General features: G+C 56.7%; 2 protein-coding genes across 2 annotated transcripts; both read left to right on the top strand.

Moving 5' to 3' along the window:
- Nucleotides 1-456: 456 nt before the first annotated feature.
- On the top strand, nt 457-9,426 carry POLA2 (DNA polymerase alpha 2, accessory subunit). Its single transcript, XM_068424789.1, has 18 exons — nt 457-613; nt 1,440-1,567; nt 1,669-1,754; nt 1,966-2,020; nt 2,165-2,271; nt 2,351-2,544; nt 2,659-2,747; nt 2,831-2,986; nt 3,075-3,137; nt 3,225-3,267; nt 3,431-3,549; nt 4,109-4,147; nt 4,424-4,497; nt 5,041-5,149; nt 6,196-6,302; nt 6,521-6,580; nt 6,948-7,074; nt 9,191-9,426. Exons 1-18 carry the CDS (start codon nt 508-510, stop codon nt 9,335-9,337), a joined length of 1,809 nt encoding a protein of 602 aa, XP_068280890.1. The 5' UTR covers nt 457-507; the 3' UTR covers nt 9,338-9,426.
- A 1,539-nt stretch (nt 9,427-10,965) lies between these two features.
- Nucleotides 10,966-17,214, top strand: CDC42EP2 (CDC42 effector protein 2). Its single transcript, XM_068424796.1, has 2 exons — nt 10,966-11,104; nt 15,979-17,214. Exon 2 carries the CDS (start codon nt 16,063-16,065, stop codon nt 16,774-16,776), a length of 714 nt encoding a protein of 237 aa, XP_068280897.1. The 5' UTR covers nt 10,966-11,104; nt 15,979-16,062; the 3' UTR covers nt 16,777-17,214.
- The last annotated feature ends 2,346 nt before the right edge of the window (nt 17,215-19,560 follow it).

The following is a 19,560-nucleotide window of genomic DNA, read 5'->3' as shown; positions in this document are numbered from 1 at the left end:
GGGACGCGCGGAGACACGACGGGGCTGGGGCTGGAGCTGGAGCCTCCTCAGCCGGGGTGAGTCCTGTCAGGGACCCGGGTGGATCTCATCAGGGATCTGGGTGGTCCTCCTTTGCCCGGGGCAGCGTGCCCAGGCCGGGGACGGTCCCTCCAGGGCCCAGCCCGGTCCCCCCGGGTGGTTCCCCGTGAGGCGCCATTTCCCGCCTCAGCGCTGTGAAGAAACGCCGGGAGGGCGGGAAAATTCCCGCCTTTTTCCTCCCCTCGGGGCGGGAAAATTCCCGCCTTTTTCCTCCCCTCGAGGCGGGGGCAGATACGGGAGCGTCGGCCACGCCCCCTCCCCGCCCATCCCTCTCCCATTGGCCGGTTAACCTTCGATATCTGCATAGCTCTGCCTCCTTTCCCCCGCGATACCACGCCCATTTCCTTATAAGGCTCGGCCCCGCCCACTCCCCCCCCGCTGCCGTCAAGCGCGGCGGTGTCGCGCCCGCGCGGGCTTTTCGTGAGGGCGATGGCGGAGCCGGAGCCGGAGCCGGGGCCGGTGTCGGCCGAGGCGGTGCTGCGGGAGCTGCGGCTCTTCGAGCTGCGCTGCGAGGGCGAGGACGTGCCCGACAAGCGTGAGGGCACCGGGGGGGAACGGCCCGGGGGTGCTAACGGGTGTTGGGGAGGAGGTAGGGGGGTGTTAATGCGGTTTGGGGGGTCTGGGGGTGTCATGGGAGGGGTTTGGGGGGGTATTGGGTGGCTTGTTGGGGTCGGGGATTGTTTGAGGGGGTTTCGGGGCTTCTGGGGGTGTTATGAGGGTTGTTTGGGGGTGTCAGGTGTTTTGGGGGTGTCAGGGGGGTGGTTTGAGGGGGTATTTGGGGGGTCGGGGGTGTCAGGGGGTTGTTTGAAGAGGTATTAAGTGCTCTGGGGATGTCAGGGAAGGTGTTTTGGGGTTGTTTGAGGGGAGTTTGGGGAGTCTGGGGGTGTCAGGGGCGTTGTTTGAGGGTGTCAGGTGTTTTGGGGGTGTTGGGGGGTTGTTTGAGGGGGTATTGGGGGGTCTGGGGGTGTCAGGGAAGATGTTTTGGGGGTGCCAGGTAGTCTGGGGGTGTCAGGGGGGTTGTTGAGGGGGGTCTGGGGGTGTCAGTGAAAGAATTTTGGGGGTTTCAGATGGTTTGGGGGTGTCAGGAAAATTGAGGGGATATTGGGTGCTCTGGGGGTGTCAGGAGAGGGGTTTAGGGGTGTCGGGGAGACATTTGGGGGGCGTCGGGTGGTTTGGGGGGTGACAGGGGGGCATTACGGGTGTCAGGACTTCGGGAGCTGCCAGGTTTTGGGGGGTATCGGGGTGAGTTGGGCTTTCCGAGGGTCCAGAGCAGGGGGTGGGGGGGTGGCAGAGGGCCCACGGGTGGGTTTCGGGGTACATTGGGGGGGTCCCCAGGCCCATTAACCCCTCCCTCCCCGCAGTGCTGGAGCTGTGCCTGACCCACCGCCTGGGCCCGGAGGCGTTGGCCAACGAGCTGCTGGCCTTCGTCACCAGCAAGGACTTTGGCACCCAGCTCTCCGCCGACGTCCTCGAAGCCTTCGAGCATGAGGTGGGGGGTCCCCCGATATCGCCCCCCCACCCCAAAACCCCCAGGAAAAGGTGTGGGGGGGGGACACACGACACTCACTCCTCTTCTTCCTCCTCCTCCAGGTCCTCGCCAAGCGGGACAGCAGGGTCACCCGCAAGAGGGACAACCGCTACGGTGGCCTCCACGACGTCCACTCTCTCCAGGAGCTGTATCCCGCGGGTTTGGGGTGACCCTTAAAAATAAACGGGGTGTTACGGTGCTCGGGGGGGGCACATCCCATCAACCCCCCTCAGCAGAGCGCATTCGGCCCCTTCTGCGGAAACGAGGCCTCGTTAGCGCCGGTTAATGGGAGGAATTAACGGCTTGGGGGGTGTCCCCTCAAAAATGGGGGTCTTGGGTGCTCCTTAACGAGCCGGCAGCCTTGACGAGGAAGAAGAGGACGAGCTGCTGGACGCCTACACCACGCCATCCAAGGTGCGCGCCAACACCTCAACCCCAAAAACCCACCCCCAAATTTACCCTTTTCTGCCCCAAAACCCCACCCCCAAATTTACCATTTTCTGCCCCAAAACCCCCCTCACCCTAAAACATCCTTTTTAAATTTTTTTTTAATCTCAGCGTTCCCAAAAACGCAGCAATTCCACCCCGGAAAACCCCCGGCCCAAGCGCACCCCCTGCTCCCACAGCCCCTACGTGCTTCTCTCTCCCAGCAGCTTCTCCCCGAGGTAAAACCGTCGCGCCGGGACCGTCACCGTCACGGTGGTGCCACCGGTCGTCCCCGTCACCCCTCTTTTGTCCCCACAGTGTCACCCCCTCCCAGAAATACACGGCGCGCGGCAGCCGGGGCGAGGTGGTGGCCTCGTTCGGCTCCGTCGAGGGTCCCTCCTGGAGCGGTCGGGGCGGCCGCGGTTGCACCCTGAAACTTTTTGGTTCCCCGGAAGAAAATTTGACAAAAAGCTACAAATTCATGTTCCAGAAAGTGCTCGATGTGCGGGAAGGTGACGCCGTGACGCGGGGAGGGGCTGGGGGAGGTGGCCCCCACCTCGGTTTGGGGTCACCCCGGTGTTTGGGGGGTGTTTTGGGGCACGGACGACGCCTGTGCTCCCCCCCAGTGCTGTCGTGGAGGATCGAGGAGCTCGGTGACGCGCTGAAGAGCCACCATCACCTGGAGGACTTCGCCTCGGTGTTGCTCCCGGCGCAGGTGGGTGTCACCCCACCACCCCACACCCCCTTTTGGGGAGCGTTTTGGGGCAAAACCAGCTGGGTTTTGTCCTTCTCCCCCAGGAACCGGTGACGGTGCTGGGCCAGATCGGCTGCGACAGCAACGGGAAGCTCAACGCCAAGTCGGTGGTGCTGGAGGGCGACCGAGAACACTCCTCGGGTGGCCAAGTCCCCCTCGACCTCTCGGAGCTGAAGGAATATTCCCTCTTCCCCGGCCAGGTGCGGGTTTGGGGTGCGGGGTGGGGGGAGCACCCACCTTCCCTCCCCTCAATTTGGAGCCCAACCCCATTTTCTCACCCACCGTTAGATCGTGGCGCTGGAGGGAACCAACAGCACCGGGAGGAAGATGGTGGTCTCGAAGCTCTACGAGGTGACAGGCGTCCCGCGACACAGGTCATGGGGCTGGTTTTGGGGTGAAAAAAGAAGATTTTGAGGTAATTTATGGGTTTATCCCCAGGGGGTGCCTCTGCCCTTCCACACGCCGCCGGAGCCGGCCCCAGGTGAGCCCTGACTGCGGTTTGAAGCCGGGATGTGTTAAACCTCCCCCCAGACCAGGAAAGGTTTTGGGGTGTCCCCAACCCCCCCTTTTTGTTCCCAAACCCCCCCTTTTTGTCCCCAAACCCCCCTTTTTGTCCCCAAACCCCCCCTTTCTTGTCCCCCCAGAGCAGAGGATGGTGCTGGTGGCCTGCGGGCCCTACACCACCTCCGACAGCATCGCCTACGACCCGCTCGCCGACCTCGTCGAGGTGATCGCCCGCGACCGCCCCGACGTCTGCGTCCTGGTGAGGGGCCGCGGCGGGGCCGGGGTCCCCCCAGTCTCAGGGGAAACCAGTTTTATCATATAAACCAATTATTTATATCAACCAACCCAATTATATGTTATAAAACAAGTGGCCGCAGCGTGAAAACGCAGCTGAGGTTCCAAAACCTGGAAAATCAGCGTAAAAAAACGCTGCTGAGGAGAGAGGCAGCACGGGCGTAATCCCAAAACACCCATTTTTCACCCTAAAGTGACAAAACACCTAATTTTTCACTCTAAAGTGATGAAACACCCCGTTTTTCACCCTAAAGTGATCAAAAAAGCCCTGTGTTAAGAGCAAATCGTGCTTTTTGAGCAGCCTGATGCCCGCTCGGAAAGGATGCGCTGCTTTTCTCGGCCTCCCCTCTTAGGCTCGGTTTACCCCGACTCTTTTGGGGTCGCAGGGTAAAATTTAGAGCTTAATTAACAAGAATAATTAAAAATACCTTTTTTGTGGCGGTTTTAACTCGGCTCCTGGGGCTGGCAACCCCCCTGTCGTCCCCACTTGTGGTTTTCTCTGATTTTTCCCCGTTTCTCCGCAGTTTGGGCCGTTCCTGGATGCCAAACACGAGCAAGTGGAGGTGAGGGAGGACTGGGGCGCCCTTGGCGTCACCCCTGGCGTGGGGGGGGCTCGGCTGGGTGCCCCCCAAAGCCCCCATCAGCCCCACGGGGCGGCGGACGGGCTGATTTTCCCCCCTAAACCGCTCCCACGTGGGTTTGGGGTTGATTTGAGCTGCGGTGCCGGACTCTGGGAGGGCAAAAAGCGGGGGGAGGTTGGGGGGCGCCGGTGTCCTCCGTGTGCACCCCAAAAAAAAGGGGGAATTGTGCCAATCCCGTTGTTTTCCCTCAACCCACAGAACTGCCAGCTCCTGGGGTCCTTCGCCGAGGTCTTCAAGCTTTGCCTCAAGACAATCATCGAAGGGACGAGAAGGTGGGGACGGCGCCTGCGCAGTTATTACAGTTCCCACAGGGTTTTTTTTGCCCAAAATCTCCTTTTCTGGCCCCAAACGGGATCTGGACGAGGGGGTCGCTGCCGATTCCTCGAGGGGCCGGGGACACCCCGTCACACCCCGTCACACCCCTCCGGCGTTGCTCAGACCCACCCCAGCCGCCCCCTCTTGGCGCATCCAGCCTCTTTCCTTTAGGGTTATTTTCTAAATTCACTAAAACCGCCGTTTTTAAGCTTTTTTTTCCTGCTGCTCAGCTTAGACGAGGAGAACGCCCCGTTCCTCCTACAACGGAGCTTTGATTCCAGGACAAACACCTCGCAGCCCCTTCCCTTCACGTGGGGCGAATGAAACACCTCCCCTGCACAAACCAAGTGGCTTTTGGGGGAATTTCAGCAGATTTTAGGTCATTTCACTGCCAGAATGCCCCAAAATGGGCTATTTTTGAGGGCACCCGGCTGGGATTCCTCCGTGCAGGCTGTTTCTGGGCTCTGCCTGTTAATAAATCCCCTGATTTATCCCGCCAGCGCCGGCTCTCACCTCGTCTTCATCCCCTCACTCCGCGACGTCCACCACGACTACGTCTACCCGCAGCCACCGTTCCTCTACCCCGAGCTGCCCAAGGACGACAAATCGGTAACGAAACCCCCATTTTTACCCCCAAAAAAGCCAAATAATGCTGAATTGCCAGAAAATTTCCACCCGTCCTCGCCAAAAAAGCTTTGAGGTGAAATCCCCCCTATATTTTTCCGGCGTCTTTTCCCATCCGGCAGCGATTTCTTGCCCCAAAAAAATTTTGGGGCGGGTTTGGGGCATTTTAGGACTGGTTTAGGGGTGTTTAAGGAAAGCTGAGAGTGACTGTGGCGTTTTAGGGCAAGTTTGGGGTGGTTTAGGGTAGATTTGGGGTATTTGAGGAAAGCCCAGTGTGACGGCAGCATTTTGGGGCGGGTTTGGGGTATTTGGGGCAGGTTTGGGGTATTTGGGGCGGGTTTGGGGTATTTGAGGCGGGTTTGGGGCATTTTGGGGCCGGTTTCGGGTATTTGGGGGCAGGTTTGGGGGTGTTTAAGGAAAGTTCAGCATCATTATGGTGGTTTAGGGCAGATTTGGGATGGTTTAGGGCAGATTTGGGATGGTTTAGGGTGGATTTGGGATATTTGAGGGAAGCCCAGTGTGATGGCAGCATTTTGGGGTGGGTTTGGGGTATTTGGGGGCAGGTTTGGGGCATGTTGGGGTGGGTTTGGGGCGTTTGGGGGCGGGTTTGGGGTATTTGGGGGCGGGTTTGGGGCGTTTGGGGGCGGGTTTGGGGCGTTTGGGGGCGGGTTTGGGGCGTTTTGGGGCGGGTTTGGGGCGTTTTGGGGCAGGTTTGGGGGTGTTTAAGGAAAGCTGAGCATCATTATGGTGTTTTAGGGCAGACTTGGGATGGTTTAGGGTGGATTTGGGGTATTTGAGGGAAAGCCCAGTGTGATGGCAGCATTTTGGGGCGGGTTTGGGGCATTTTAGGGTGGGTTTGGGGCGAGTTTGGGGCGTTTTGGGGCAGATTTGGGGCATTTAAGGAAAGCTGAGCACGTTGGGGGCGTTTTAGGGCTCCTTGGGAGCGTTTTAGGGCCTGTTCTGCGCTGGCGATGGCGGGGTCGGCCCAGCCGCAGCCCGACCCAGCGTCACCCCCTGTCGCTCGCCCTCAGCGTGTGCACCTCGTGTCGGACCCCTGCACCCTGGACGTCGATGGCGTCGTTTTGGGCCTGACCTCCACCGACCTGCTCTTCCACATGAGTGCCGAGGAGGTCAGCAGGTGGGTGCTGCCGGGAAACCCGGGGACGCGGCGCAGCGAGGGTTCTCTCCTGGTGCATCTGATGGGGAGGCAGAGCCGCCCCCGTCCCTCAGTGCCAGGCAGAGCGGCTGTCAGGTCGTTAATTAGGCTGTGTGCCTAATTAATCAGCACACCCTGCAAGCTTTTATTTCCTTTTCCTCCCTTTCCTGCACCGTTCGACCGCTCGTTTTCTCTCGCAGCTCGTCGGGGATCTCGGACAGGTTCACGCGAATCCTCAAGCACATCCTGACGCAGAGGAGGTGAGGCCTCAGTCCAAACACCCCCTCGAACCCAAAAAGGGCTTTTTTATGGCCAAACAGGGAAATCCTGCGCTGCTTTTGCTGTCTTCCCCTTTGAAATCCTGTTTTTTAACCTCAAAAACACCCTTTGGGGGTTTGATAACTTTAAAAACAGGATTCAGGGGGGTTTAGCGCTGTGAGTCCTCCAGGCTGGTGTGCGTCAGGCTGACAGCTGCCCTCGGGGACAGCAGCTACCTGGGGCCAGCCAAAAGCAGCAGAAATAACCCTTTCTGCCCCCAAAATCATCTGCTGGTTGTATCCGAGACGGTGTCACGGCGCTGTTGCTACAGGCGGCGGCTGCAGTAACCTGTTTCCCCCCCTCCGGCAGTTACTACCCGCTGTACCCTCCCTCGGAGGAGCTGAACGTCGACTACGAGAGCTTCTACAGCTACTCCTCGTTACCCGTCACCCCGGACGTCCTCGTCACCCCCTCGGAGCTGCGGTACTTCGTTAAGGTCAGTCGGCGCGTGCGCCTGTTGTGACACCCCCCAAACCCGCCGTGTTTTGGCGTATTTGGGCAAAACCTGGTTTACAGCACAAATAAAGTACATTCTTGTGAGCGGCAGCGGCTGTAGCTGGGGGGGTTGTGGCTATCGGCGTCTGTGTCGACTGTAGCCAGGTGGCTGTTGGCATCCGTGTTGGCTGTAGCCGGGTGGCTGTTGGTGCCACATCGGCTGTAGCTGGGTGAGTCCCGGGTGTCAGCGTCCACATCGGCTGTAGCTGTGTGGCTGCTGGTGTCGGCTGTAGCTGGGCGACTGTCAGCATCCGTGTCGGCTGTAGCCGGGTGGCTGTCGGCGTCGGCTGTAGCCTGGCGGCTGTTGGCATCTGCATCGGCTGTAGCTTGCGGGGGTCGCAGCTGTGGTGTCCACATCGGCTGTAGCTGGGTGTCTGGTGGTGTCCACATCAGCTGTAGCCGGGCGGCTGTTGGCATCCACCTCGGCTGTAGCCAGGTGGCTGTTGGCATCCACATCAGCTGTAGCCAGGTGGCTGTTGGCATCCGCATCGGCTGTAGCCAGGTGGCTGTTGGCATCCACATCAGCTGTAGCCAGGTGGCTGTTGGCATCCGCATCGGCTGTAGCCAGGTGGCTGTTGGCATCCACATCAGCTGTAGCCAGGTGGCTGTTGGCATCTGCATCGGCTGTAGCTTGCGGGGGTCGCAGCTGCTGGTGTCCACATCGGCTGTAGCTGGGCGACTGTCAGCATCCGTGTCGGCTGTAGCCGGGTGGCTGTTGGTGTCGACTGTAGCCGGGGCAGCTGTTGGCATCCACATTGGCTGTAGCCATGTGGCTGTTGGTGTCCACATTGGCTGTAGCCAGGTGGCTGTTGGCGTCCACAGCGGCTGTATCTTTGGGGGGTCGCAGCTGTGGTGTCCACCTCGGCTGTTGCTGGGCAGCTGTTGGCGTCCACATTGGCTGTAGCCGGGTGGCTGGCGGCGTCCACATTGGCTGTAGCTGGGCAGCTGGTGGTGTCCACCTCAGCTGTAGCTGGGCAGCTGGGGGTGTCCACATCCGACTGTAGCTGGGTGTCTGGGGGTGTCCACATCGGCTGTAGCCGGGCAGCTGTTGGCATCCACGTCGGCTGTAGCTGGGTGGGTGGGGGTGTCCACCTCGGCTGTAGCTGGGCAGCTGGTGGTGTCCACCTTGGCTGTAGCCGGGCGGCTGGTGGTGTCACCATCTGACTGTAGCTGGGCAGTTGTTGACGTCCACATCAGCTGTAGCTGGGCAGCTGGCGGCATCCACCTCGGCTGTAGCCAGGTGGCTGTTGGCATCCACATCGGCTGTAGCCAGGTGGCTGTTGGCATCCACATCGGCTGTAGCCAGGTGGCTGTTGGCATCCACATCAGCTGTAGCCAGGTGGCTGTTGGCATCCGCATCGGCTGTAGCCGGGTGGCTGTTGGCATCTGCATCGGCTGTAGCTTGCGGGGGTCGCAGCTGTGGTGTCCACATCCGACTGTAGCCGGGCAGCTGTTGGCGTCCACATTGGCTGTAGCCAGGTGGCTGTTGGCGTCCACATCGGCTGTAGCTGGGCAGCTGGTGGCATCCACCTTGGCTGTAGCCGGGCGGCTGTTGGTGTCCACCTCGGCTGTAGCCGGGCGGCTGTTGGCATCCACGTCGGCTGTAGCTGGGCAGCTGGGGGTGTCCACATCATCTGTAGCCGGGTGGCTGTTGGCGTCCACGTCGGCTGTAGCCGGGCGGCTGTTGGTGTCCACATCGGCTGTAGCTGGGCAGCTGGTGGCGTCTGCGCTGGCTGTAGCCAGATGGCTGTTGGCATCCGCGTCGGCTGTAGCTGGGTGGCTGGTGGTGTCCACCTCAGCTGTAGCCGGGCGGCTGTCAGTGTCCGTGTCTGCTGTAGTCGTGTGGCTGTCGGTGTCGACTGTAGCTGGGGCAGCTGGTGGCATCCACCTTGGCTGTAGCCGGGCGGCTGTTGGCATCCATATCGACTGTAGCCGGGTGGCTGTTGGTGTCCACCTCAGCTGTAGCCGGGCGGCTGTTGACCTCCGTGCCGGCTGTAGCCGGACGGTCGTGCCCGTCACCACCCGGCTCCGTGACCGTCGCTCTCGTGTTCCCGCAGGACGTGCTGGGCTGCATCTGCATCAACCCCGGGCGGCTGACGAAGGGGCAGGTGGGGGGGACCTACGGCCGCCTGTACCTGCAGCGGGAGGACGCCGAGGGCGAGCGGAGGAGTCCGTGTGTTGCCGCTCAAGTCGTTAAAATCTAAATCTCCAGGACAGAGACTCGTTCCTCCGACCCTTCTCCCCCCCACAACGTCATTTTTGTCACCAAAACTAATTAAATTTGGTTCAAACCCACCCGAAACGCTCGTGTTTGTCCCCACGCCTGAAGCTGCCTTCGCCTGATGCTGTTTTGCGAGGTGCCGACTCTGCACCAGGGATGGGGGTGGAGTCTCTCTGCTAATAAGCACTAATTAATTAATTAACGATAAGCGCCAGGCGGCAGGAAGCTGATTTTTATGGTGGGTTTTCCAGGTGGGGTTTTGGAGGACCTGGATCAGCAGCGACGCAAGTTCAGGGTGATTTGGGGTTGCTCGTTAGCTGGAGTGGGAGGATGCAGGCTCGTTAGGCACTCATTAGGTTAACGAAGATGAGTCTCCAGCTGGATTTACCTGTGGAAAAGGGGAATCCTGGTGTGGAAAGAGGCATCTCGGGGGGTGGCGGGGCCGACATCCTCCTCTGCATCCTGGATTCGTCTCCTGAGTGACGTCGTTTGGGCTGATCTTCCTCATTGTGGCACTAATTAGTCCAAAATTAATTAATCCACAGGTGCCCAGGGTGCTGTGGCGCTGCTTCGGTGAAGGATGCTGCAGCTCCTGGCTTGGCTACGTGCAAAAAAAACAGCATTGGGGTTGGGTTTGAAATATTTTCTCCTGCTTTTGCCTCAAATTTGTGGCAAGCGGAAAATTAATTTGAATGCTGGGTGGAAAAATTAATTTCAAATTAATTAATTGAAAAAGGCTTTTTGTTCCTGGAAAAAAGATAAATCTGATGCGAAGAAAGGGAATGAGTTTTGAAACTCTCCTCACTGCGGGGTCGGGAGCCTGGAAAACAACCTCGTGGGTCAGTGCTGAGCTGGGGCGCGTCTCCCTTCGTTAATTTGCCACTTAATTACCTGCCTGGCCTTATTCCAGACTCCCTCTAGAACTCTTGTACTGATTTTAGCGCTTCTCCCCCCAAATAAATCACCATTTTTGCCCCCACTGTGGGTAAAACCTTTTTTTCCTGCTTTTTTTTTTCACCTGCTGCAGGAGGAGGGGAGGAAAACCCCATTTTCTCCCCATTTTTGGCTTTGCTGCTCCTCACCCAGCCTCAGTTTCCCTCATAAAAATACCAATTTTAGTTAAAACTCAAGCTGGGCGCTGCGGTGATGGGGGGGACTTGGGGGTGGGGGTCCATTTAAACCCATCAGGACTGAAGCAGCCGCTCGTTAGCCTCTTAATTAGACGATCCTTGAGAACGAGGCGGATTTGGGGATTTTTGGGGAGGATTTGGGGATTTTTGGGGAGGATTTGGGATTTTTGGGAGGCCCTGGCACTGCGTTGGCCAAGGGTTGTTTTGGGGGGGGGCGGTGAGCTGCACCCCTGCGTAGGGAATCCCCCCGCTTCCCTCTGGAGCTGGCAGGAATTTTTCCAGCTTTGATTTTTCTTTCCCCCGGGATTTTTCTCACCGAGAGCCGCGATGCCGCGTCCTCCCCTGGGGAAACCGAGGCACGACGGCGTCGCCGTGGGAAAGGCGAAACCATCCGGCTCTTCGTTGCAGTGAGACGCGAACGGCGTCGCTCGGTGCTTTGGGAGAAAGGAGGGGAGGAAAAAAAAAAAAGGAGCCCCCCGGGAAAGGGGGAAGCGAGGCCCCGTGCTGGGGTGGGGCTTGGGGGTTGGCTGGGAGCCGGCTGCGCCGACGCTCCGGCGTCGGGAGGAAGGGAACGGCCGCCGTTGGCTTCGGCTCAGCCGCCGAACCGGGGGGACGACGCGGTGAGTATCGCCCGCGACCCCGGTTTGGCTTTCCGGTGCGATCCCCCCGTCGCCGCTGCTCGGGCTCGGCGGGGTCGGCAGCGGGTGTAGCCGTAGGGGGGTGGTGGGGGGCCGCGGGGGTAAATTTGGGAGCTGGAGGGGGGAGGATTTGGCCTCTTTTCCCGGCAGCTCCCGGCACCGGCTGGCAAATCCCCGCTGCTGCGAGCGGCCGGGCCCTGGGTCGGGATGCTGGGGGGGGGCAGCGCTTTTTCACGCGATTCAGGATGGTTTTGTGTCCCTGTCACACCCCTGAGCCCCGATTTAAAGCGGGGGGGGGGGTGTGATTCCTTCCTTTTCTCCAAGAAAAAAGCCCAGATCCCTTCCCCTGTGCCCCCCCACCCCCCTCCCCGGTTCCCCTCTTAATTTTAGCCCCCAGCTGCGAGGTTTCCGACTGGCCCCGGCTTAAATTTAGCCGGCAGATCCCCGAAATAGATGGTGAGGGGTGAGGGAGGCCGGGTCCTGCGCTGGGGTTATTCCGGGAGGATTTTTCAGTGCAAACAGGGAGTCAGGGGTTGGCTTTTTCCTTTGGTTTTGTTTTTTTAAATCCAGTCTTTCAAGGAGTTGTCCCGGATGAGCCGGAGCAGACTCCCACCCCAGCGCAGGGAAGGAGAAGTGACCTGTGCCCTGTCCCACCTCCATCTCCGCCTGGGAATTCCCGGTGCTCCCCGGCGCTGGGGTGGGGCTCAGCCGGGAGGAGCCGCCCCGGAGAGTTGTTTTTCCTGGGTTTAAGGCTTCTTTTTTCCTCCCCTTTTCCTTTTCCTTTGGTTTATCACCGCTGCAGCCGGGTGCATGGCGCAGCCGAGGGAAACTGAGGCATGGGAGGGGTTTGGCTACGGTTAGTTGCTGCGTTTTCCTACCGTGCCCCGGCATTTCCTCATCCTCAAACTTTCCTCCTTGGATTTTCCTTATCAATGAAAATCTCTCCCTGATATCGGTGTTTTCCTGGCCCTGAGGGGAAAAAAACCCAACAGTGTTTGATGACGCAGCTCTTAGGGGACGGCCAGCGCTGCTGTGCCCCAAACACACCTTGCCACGGTGTCCCTGGGTGTGGAGGTGTCACCAGCAGCTCTTCTCCCCCTGCTTGTGATCCGGCGTGCGCCCCTAATCCAGATTCAGCGCCGGGTGCTCGAGGTAGGACAGCGACGGCACCGCGGTCCTGCGGAGAGAAATTCATTCCCTGTTTTAACCAGGGGTAACCGGGAGGATAAATTCTTCCCCAGCGCTGGGGCATCACCAGCACAACCCCAAAAGGCTTTTGGATCTCTCCGAAATGTCCCTATTCCCTAAAAAAATCCATAATTCCTTCCTCCAGGAGGGGCTACAAGGGCAAAACCTCTTTCCAGGTGCAAATTTTTAGGTGAGGAGTTTTCTCTGGCCGCTGATAAATGGGGCAAAAAGGCTCAAACAGGGTCAAGGTGGAGGGAACCGGCATCGTTTTCCACGGCGGTTGCTTGATTTCAGCACCTTCAAGTGGGAAAATGAGTTTAAACCCACGTCACTTACTCGCTGTTTTTGCAGGTTCTTGATTAAAAGAGTTTGCAGAGGTGCCAGGATGGGAAAATCGCAGCTCTGTGAGTAGCCAGGGGGCTGAGGAAGTGCTGGGTCTTGTGTAATGAAGCATAATTACTAAAAATGGGCGAAAAGATACAATTTTTTGTGTAGCAAATGGGGTGGGAAGGAGAAACTTCCATGCAGCAAAGTCTAAATTGCTGAAAACAGGCAGAAAAATAAACAAATTTTCATGTCCCGAAGTTTAAATTGCTGAAAATGGGCCAAAAAGAAACAAAATATTGGTTTATCCAAACCTAAATTGCTGAAAATGGGTAGAAAAGAAACAAATTTTCATGTAGTGACACATAAATAGCTGGAAAAGGGCGGAAAGGCAACAAATTCCCACATAGGGAAACCTAAATTGCTGAAAATGAGCAAAAAAGAAACAGTTTTTGTGTAGGGAAGCCTAGAATGGCTGAAAACAGGCCAAAAAGAAACAAAATTTCCAGGAACCAAAGCCTAAATTGCCAAAAACAGGTGGGAAAGAACCCAAATTTCATGTACCAAAACCTGAATTGATGAAAAGGGGCAAAAAAGAAGCAAATTTTACTCGGTGGGGAATCAAAAAGCCAAGGAAATGTGGAATTTCCCTGCGGGGCAGCACCGGGGGCTGCGCCCGGTGGGCTGGGACGAGGCACCGGCGATGGGGTGCTGATGGACAGCCCAGGCTAAATGTGAGCCAGCAGTGTGCCCAGGTGGCCAAGAAGGCCAATGGCATCCTGGCCTCTATGAGGACTAGTGGGGCCAGCCGGTCTGGGGAAGTGATGGTCCCTCTGTACTCGGCACTGGTGAGGCCGCACCTTGAATCCTGTGTCCAGTTGTGGGCCCCGCACTTCAAGAGAGATGTTGAGGTGTTGGAGCGAGTACAGAGGAGGGCGACCAAGGTGGGGAAGGGTCTGGAGGGTCTGAGCTGCGAGGAACGGCTGAGGGAGCTGGGGGTGTTTAGCCTAGAGAAGAGGAGGCTCAGAGGTGACCTTAGTGCAGTCTACAACTACCTGAAGGGAGGGTGGAGCGGGCAGTCGGCCTCTTCTCCTGGGCAATCAGCGCTAGGACAAGAGGACATAGCCTCAAGCTTGGCCAGGGGAGGGTCAGGTTGGCCATCAACATTTCTTCTCAGCCAGGGTCATTAGCCATTGGAAGGGGCTGCCCAGGGAGGTGGTGGAGTCACCATCTCTGGGGGGGTTGAAGACAAGACTGGACATGGCACTTAGTGCCCTGGTCTAGTTGCCATGGTGGTGTCAGGGCCATGGTTGGACTCGATGAGCCCAGAGGGCTCTTCCAACCTCGTTGATTCCGGGATTCCCTCGGTTCCCCTCTCCCCACGTCTGCCGCCATCTCCTCGCCCCCTCCTCACGGCGCCTGTATTCCAGCGAGCGGCACAGCCGCCGCCTCCGCAGGCCGCCATTACGCCACCCGCTTTAATCCGCCCGGGATTAACGAAGTTGAATTCTGCGTGGTCAGGACTTTTCCCCACCCGGAACCGCCGGGAACGGGATTACCGGCGACCGCGTTCCTCCCGGGGCCGCGTTCCTGACGCTGACGGCATCGCTGGCACCTCACCCGGGCGTCGTTTTGAGCTGTTTGGGTGCTCTCCTGCTGCTCCCTCTCCTCTCCCCTGTGCCGCTGCCAACTAAACGTGACCTCGGGGGCGTCTCCGGCTGTAGCGGCGTGTACGGGGGTCTCTGCTCACAGGCGGGGAGATGTGAGGGTGTTTCTCAGCACCAAGAAGCAACCAGGGAGCAAAAAAGGGAATAAAGTGAGCGGCGTAGACAGGATGAGGCCCCAGGTGTGGTTTCGACAGCGCTTTCTAACGATAACGCTGGTGCATCGGGAAGCTGAAGGTGAACGTGGCATTTTCCATCCCTCTGTGCCTTATTTTTCCCTTTTTAAGGCCAAATTTAAGGGGCAGCAGTCAGGCGTGGTGCAGGGAAGGGGCAGGATGATCCCGCAGCCCTCGGTGGGACTGTGCCGCCTCGAAACTGCAGCGCTGAGATCCCAAAGAGCCGACACCCGCTGACTGACGCGGCGTTGAGCACCGCCGAGCGCGTGGCTCCTGCTGTAGTTAAAACACCAGCCCTCGGGGGGGTCACCTGGCTCCGTTCATCCGGCGTCGGCCGCAGACTGGTTTTCGCTGGCTCTTTGGCACCAGCCGGGGCAGGTTTCGGACGGAAAAGCACCTGACGTGGCTGCTGGGGCTGTAAAACACAGGGGGAACGACTGTTTCCCAACACCCAACCCGTTGAGTTGTTCAACGATGACGGCTGATGGAAAACCACAACGGGGGAATCCCTCGTCACCTCTAGCCGGGACGGTTCGGGGGTCAGCTGAGGAGCAGGGCACGGTGGTTTCACCGTTGGCTTTCGCTTCCCGGGTGCGGCTGTGCCAGGAGGGGTGTTACAAACAGCGTGAAAGGGGCTGGGAGCTGTTACGGGGGGTTGTTTTAGCGGTGGCGGGGCTCAGCACGCCAGACAAACACATCTCAATCACTTATAAACTCTTGCACTTGCAGTCGGTGGCAGATCGGATCCAGTTTGAGAGAAACACGGAGCAACGGGATATTTTTTTCCCAGAAAATTTGTGATAAAGGCTAAAACTCCAGATCTTTCCACTTGCTGATTTTAAAAAGTAACGCTCAGGCGGCCTGAAACCTGTTTCATCCCTTTTTCTGTCCCACCAAGGCATCTCCCGTGGTTGTGCAGATCATTTTTAGCACCAAAAATGCCCATTTTTGCCTTATTCCTCCCCACAGCTGACAAATCACTCCTAGAACTGAACACGTAAACTGTCAGAGTTGAATGAATATGACTAAAACAGAGAAAAAACCCGTTTCCTTCCCCCTCCTGCCTTAATCTCTATTATTTTTTATTTGCCTTGTTGTTGGGTGGGGCTGGATTACGCGTGGCCAAGAGGAGAGGGAATCGAACTGAAAAAAATCTCTTTTGGGCTAGAAAAGCCGCTTTCCAGCGCTGTGCTCTCCCAACCTTTAACTCCAGACCCCGATTCCCCCCTCCAAACACAAATCCTCTTGGATTTCCAGCTCTCGCCCTCTTCCTGATTTTTCTCCCACTCGAAACGAATCTTGAGGAGAGGCCTCGAGTGCCTGGATTTAATTACCTGGGTTGTTTTGTTATCAATAACGCAGCCAACGAACTTGAGATAGAGAAATGGGGAGCGTCTGGAATTAATTTCCTGGGACGTGTTGCCGTTGAGGATCTCCGTCCTACGTGGTGTAACTTGCTTTTAAGCATTTTTCCTTTTTTTTTTTCTTCTTTTAAATTTTGCAGATTATTTTTAACGCTGCCAGCGCCGAGGTCTAGGACGAGAACCACCTCCGGAGCTGGCGCGGAAGAGCTTCGCTCCTCGTCACCATGGCCACCAAAGTGCCGATCTACCTGAAAAGGGGCAGCAGGAAGGGGAAGAAGGAGAAGCTCCGCGACATCCTCTCCTCCGACATGATCAGCCCGCCCCTGGGGGACTTCAGGCACACGATTCACATCGGTAGCGGCGGAGAGAGTGACATGTTTGGGGACATCTCCTTCCTTCAAGGCAAGTTTCATCTCCTCCCCAGGACCGAAAGCAGCCTCGACTCCGACAAGGACAGCCCCGACGCGGCGCCGTTCCAGTTCTCCAGGACAGCCACCATCTCCGGACGCGAGCAGCCGTCCTCGGAGACGTCATCTCCCCTCCTCAAAAACGCCATCTCCTTGCCCGTCATCGGGGGGCCGCAGGCCTTGACGCTGCCCTCGACGCAAGCCCCCCCCAAACCGCCGCGGTTGCACCTCGACGACAAAGCCCCGCCGGCGTGGAAGCGGGCAGGGGGGGAGGAGGACGGCGAGGGCAGGGGTGCCGCCCCGCCGCCGCACCCCTGCGCCTCGCGCTTCACCGCCCCGACAAACGGCTTCACCGAGGAGAAGGGCAGCGCCGAGCCGCCCTTCCTCTCCCACGCCGGCTCCCTCCTCTCCCTCCACGTGGATTTGGGGCCGTCCATTTTGGAGGATGTCCTGCAAGTGATGGAGAAACATCAAGCAGAGAGAGTGGGTGGATCTATACAGGATTCGGGCAGGCAGGAGATCTTGACGTGAAGACAACTCAAGGTAAAGACGTTGAGAAATGGATTATTATTATTTTTTGAAGTTGTTTCTTTTTTTTCAAGGGGCTCTTAAACAACAGCTCAAACTCACAAGTTTGACTCCACGCACCACGTCGAGGGCGATGCGTTGTTTCCTCTCGCAGAGCCCGTCGTGCAAACGGGACGGGAGCATTTCTCCTCGGTGCCGCTCCCCGTGGACCCTCCGGCTACTCCCTCGGTGCGGGGAGAAAAGAAAACCCCACACTACGAAGCCAAGGTGAAGCAGGCAGCGCTCGCTGCCGGATCCTGTCGCCGTTCGTCTTCACCGTTAGCGATGGATCGAGCCGTAGGACTGCGCCGACCGGTGGAAAAGAAGACCCCGTGCCGCTATAAATGTTTGTTGTACTGGATGGGGCAACGGTTGAATTCCCAAATATATCTGTCAGGAGGAGTTTTGGGTGTTTGGGGGTCGTTTTTTTTCTTGAAGAGCAGCTGCAGTTTGTAGTCGGTTGAGGCAAAGCTTGGCCAACCACCCAACTCATCGAGGTGATGTCAAGTGTTGGCTTTCGACTTGAATTTTTTTAAAGATCCCACAAATTGGTAAATCTAATGTAGTAAAAGGCTCCATCGGGCCGTAGCGTTGCGCCGTCTCTAAGGAGAAGCTAAAAAATCCCTCTCAGGCTGTATTTTGGCAAAAATCTGTGGCTGGAGCTCGGGGTTGGAATTTAAAGTCGTAAATAAGATGCAAAAACAAAAAGCGAAGTGAAGGGTGAGTGACCACCCGGCCGGATTCCTGCGCGCCGGGTGAAATTCATCCTCCCGAAAGTCGCCGTCTCCATCAATTGCAGATTGTTCGGACGCAGGGAGGAAGGAGGGGGTGAAACGCTTTGGCACGCAGAGAGGAATGTGAATCCTTTCTGCTTTTTAAAAAATAATAATTAATTTCCCCAAAATGCCAATTCTGCTGGCGTCGGGGTGACAGACCTTACTGCTCGGCTGCAAGGGCTTCCATTCTCTTTCCCCGTCTCTGAATCGAGGACAAGAGAAGCCTGTTGGATGCAGTAAGGGGGTAAAAGCACGCGGGATCTCGTTTCCTAAATGCCATCGTTAATTAACTGCATCATTTTTAACCGTTTCTGGTAGTTTTAGCCCAGAATGAGGCTGCGTGTGTCCCCCCCCACGTAAGGAATTAAGGAACATCTTGAAGAGCACACTGATTTTTGGCTGGCTTGCTGGAGCCTGACCATGTATATCTTTACATCATCGATTGCTGGTTCATACAGGTATCGTTAATTAACGAGTCATTAGATTAATGAGCTCATAGCTCATCACCACACAACTGTGTCCCGGCTCTTGCTCACTCTTGCCCATCCTCATCTGGCAGGGCGCTCCCACCCTAAAACCAAAACATTTTGGTGGAAACACCAAAGATTAGGAGTTAAACCGAATTTTCAAGCCTTCAGTCTACAAAATAATTAAGAAAATTAGGTTAATTGAGCTCAATCCAGGCAGCTGCTAGGTTTAAGTTCTATTTGATTCCATGCTGTTATAGTTCAGTCCTTACCTGGTCTAAACCACCGGCACTTCCTCCAAACGACACCCATTTACGTGGGGGACGACTTATTTTTAATTATTTTAATTATTATTCCCAGCGATGGGATTGGGGCGGGGTTTAGAGCATCGTTTGGAATTAATTTACCCCGGTGATGGCATATTTTGATGGGAGATGTGGCTCGGAGCATGGACCCACTTTCCTAGTCCCCTCTTTGCTTGCTAACAACGCCGCAGCTGCTGTTTGCTCAAACAATTGGTAAGAAAAAAGCCTGGAATGGGCAATTTTGGGTGGTTTTCAGAGCATTTTGCTTGGTTTTTTACATGGCCCAACACGGGGTGGGTTGCGACAACGTGGCGGTCCTTGTTTTCATGGATTTCACCTTAATTAGTGAATTAACTTGAGCCGGGGATGAAGATGGTTTGAGTTTGCCCCCACCTCTGCCTAATTATCGTCAGCAATTACAAAACTCACTGAGAACTGTCACCGGATCTGGGCAGCAGCTTCCCCACGTTTCGAAATAACCCCATGAGGTAACGGCCAAAATCCCCTTTTCTCCCCATTTTTGCTTCTTCCACTCGTTACAAGCCCAGGGGACAGATTTAGTGTGTTAATTTGGCATTAAATTGACACCTCGCTCGCTCTTGATGGCTGCGTTGATCCGTCCCTCCCTGATCATCCCACTCTGCTCCGGTCCTGGAATCGTGGCACCTTCCCAAGCTCGACCCCAACAGCTGGAAGAGAAACAGGAGCTGGTGTTACAAGGGGCTAAATGGAAAAGATGTTTTAATTTGCTGGATTTTGGTGTTTTTTTACTGCGAAAAGGGGAGGCTCCTTGTCTGCACCACCCCTCCTCCCTCTCTTACCCACCTCTCAGATGATATTTTATATAAACCCCCCGAAATTATCACAATCCTGTTGTTTTTTTTTCCCCATTTTTCCAGGCACGGCTCCTTAGCTGCAAAAAAAACCCCATTTCTTTAATTAATTTTTAGCTATTAGCAATAAAATCATCTGGGATTTCCCCTGTCCTGGAGTTTCTGCACAGGATGGGGGCTTCCTTCGTCCCCTCTCTCCCTTCGCTCCCTAATTAATCACTCCTCAAATTGCCGATTTATGCAAACCCTGGGTGTTTTTTTTTTTTAATACCCTGTTCTAAGCAGCGTGAGTCACTCGGGCAGGAACGCTGTTCCCTGCTGTGACTCAGCCGGCATGTGCCAAACAACCTCTCTTCCTCCTTGCTCT

The sequence above is a fragment of the Nyctibius grandis genome, unplaced genomic scaffold (genome assembly GCF_013368605.1).
Source record: "Nyctibius grandis isolate bNycGra1 unplaced genomic scaffold, bNycGra1.pri scaffold_81_arrow_ctg1, whole genome shotgun sequence".
Taxonomy (NCBI): Eukaryota; Metazoa; Chordata; class Aves; order Nyctibiiformes; family Nyctibiidae; genus Nyctibius; species Nyctibius grandis.
The sequence above is the reverse complement of the archived record's forward strand: the minus strand, read 5'-3'. Positions and strand labels throughout refer to the sequence as shown.

What these genes read in the sequence shown, in the direction of transcription:
- CDC42EP2 (XM_068424796.1), top strand. Translation starts at nt 16,063, where the DNA reads ATGGCCACCAAAGTGCCGATCTACCTGAAAAGGGGCAGCAGGAAGGGG.
- POLA2 (XM_068424789.1), top strand. Translation starts at nt 508, where the DNA reads ATGGCGGAGCCGGAGCCGGAGCCGGGGCCGGTGTCGGCCGAGGCGGTG. An exon ending in CCCAGCAGCTTCTCCCCGAG is followed by an intron (nt 2,272 to 2,350) that starts GTAAAACCGTCG and finishes TTGTCCCCACAG; the next exon opens with TGTCACCCCCTCCCAGAAAT. An exon ending in AGCTGCGGTACTTCGTTAAG is followed by an intron (nt 7,075 to 9,190) that starts GTCAGTCGGCGC and finishes GTGTTCCCGCAG; the next exon opens with GACGTGCTGGGCTGCATCTG.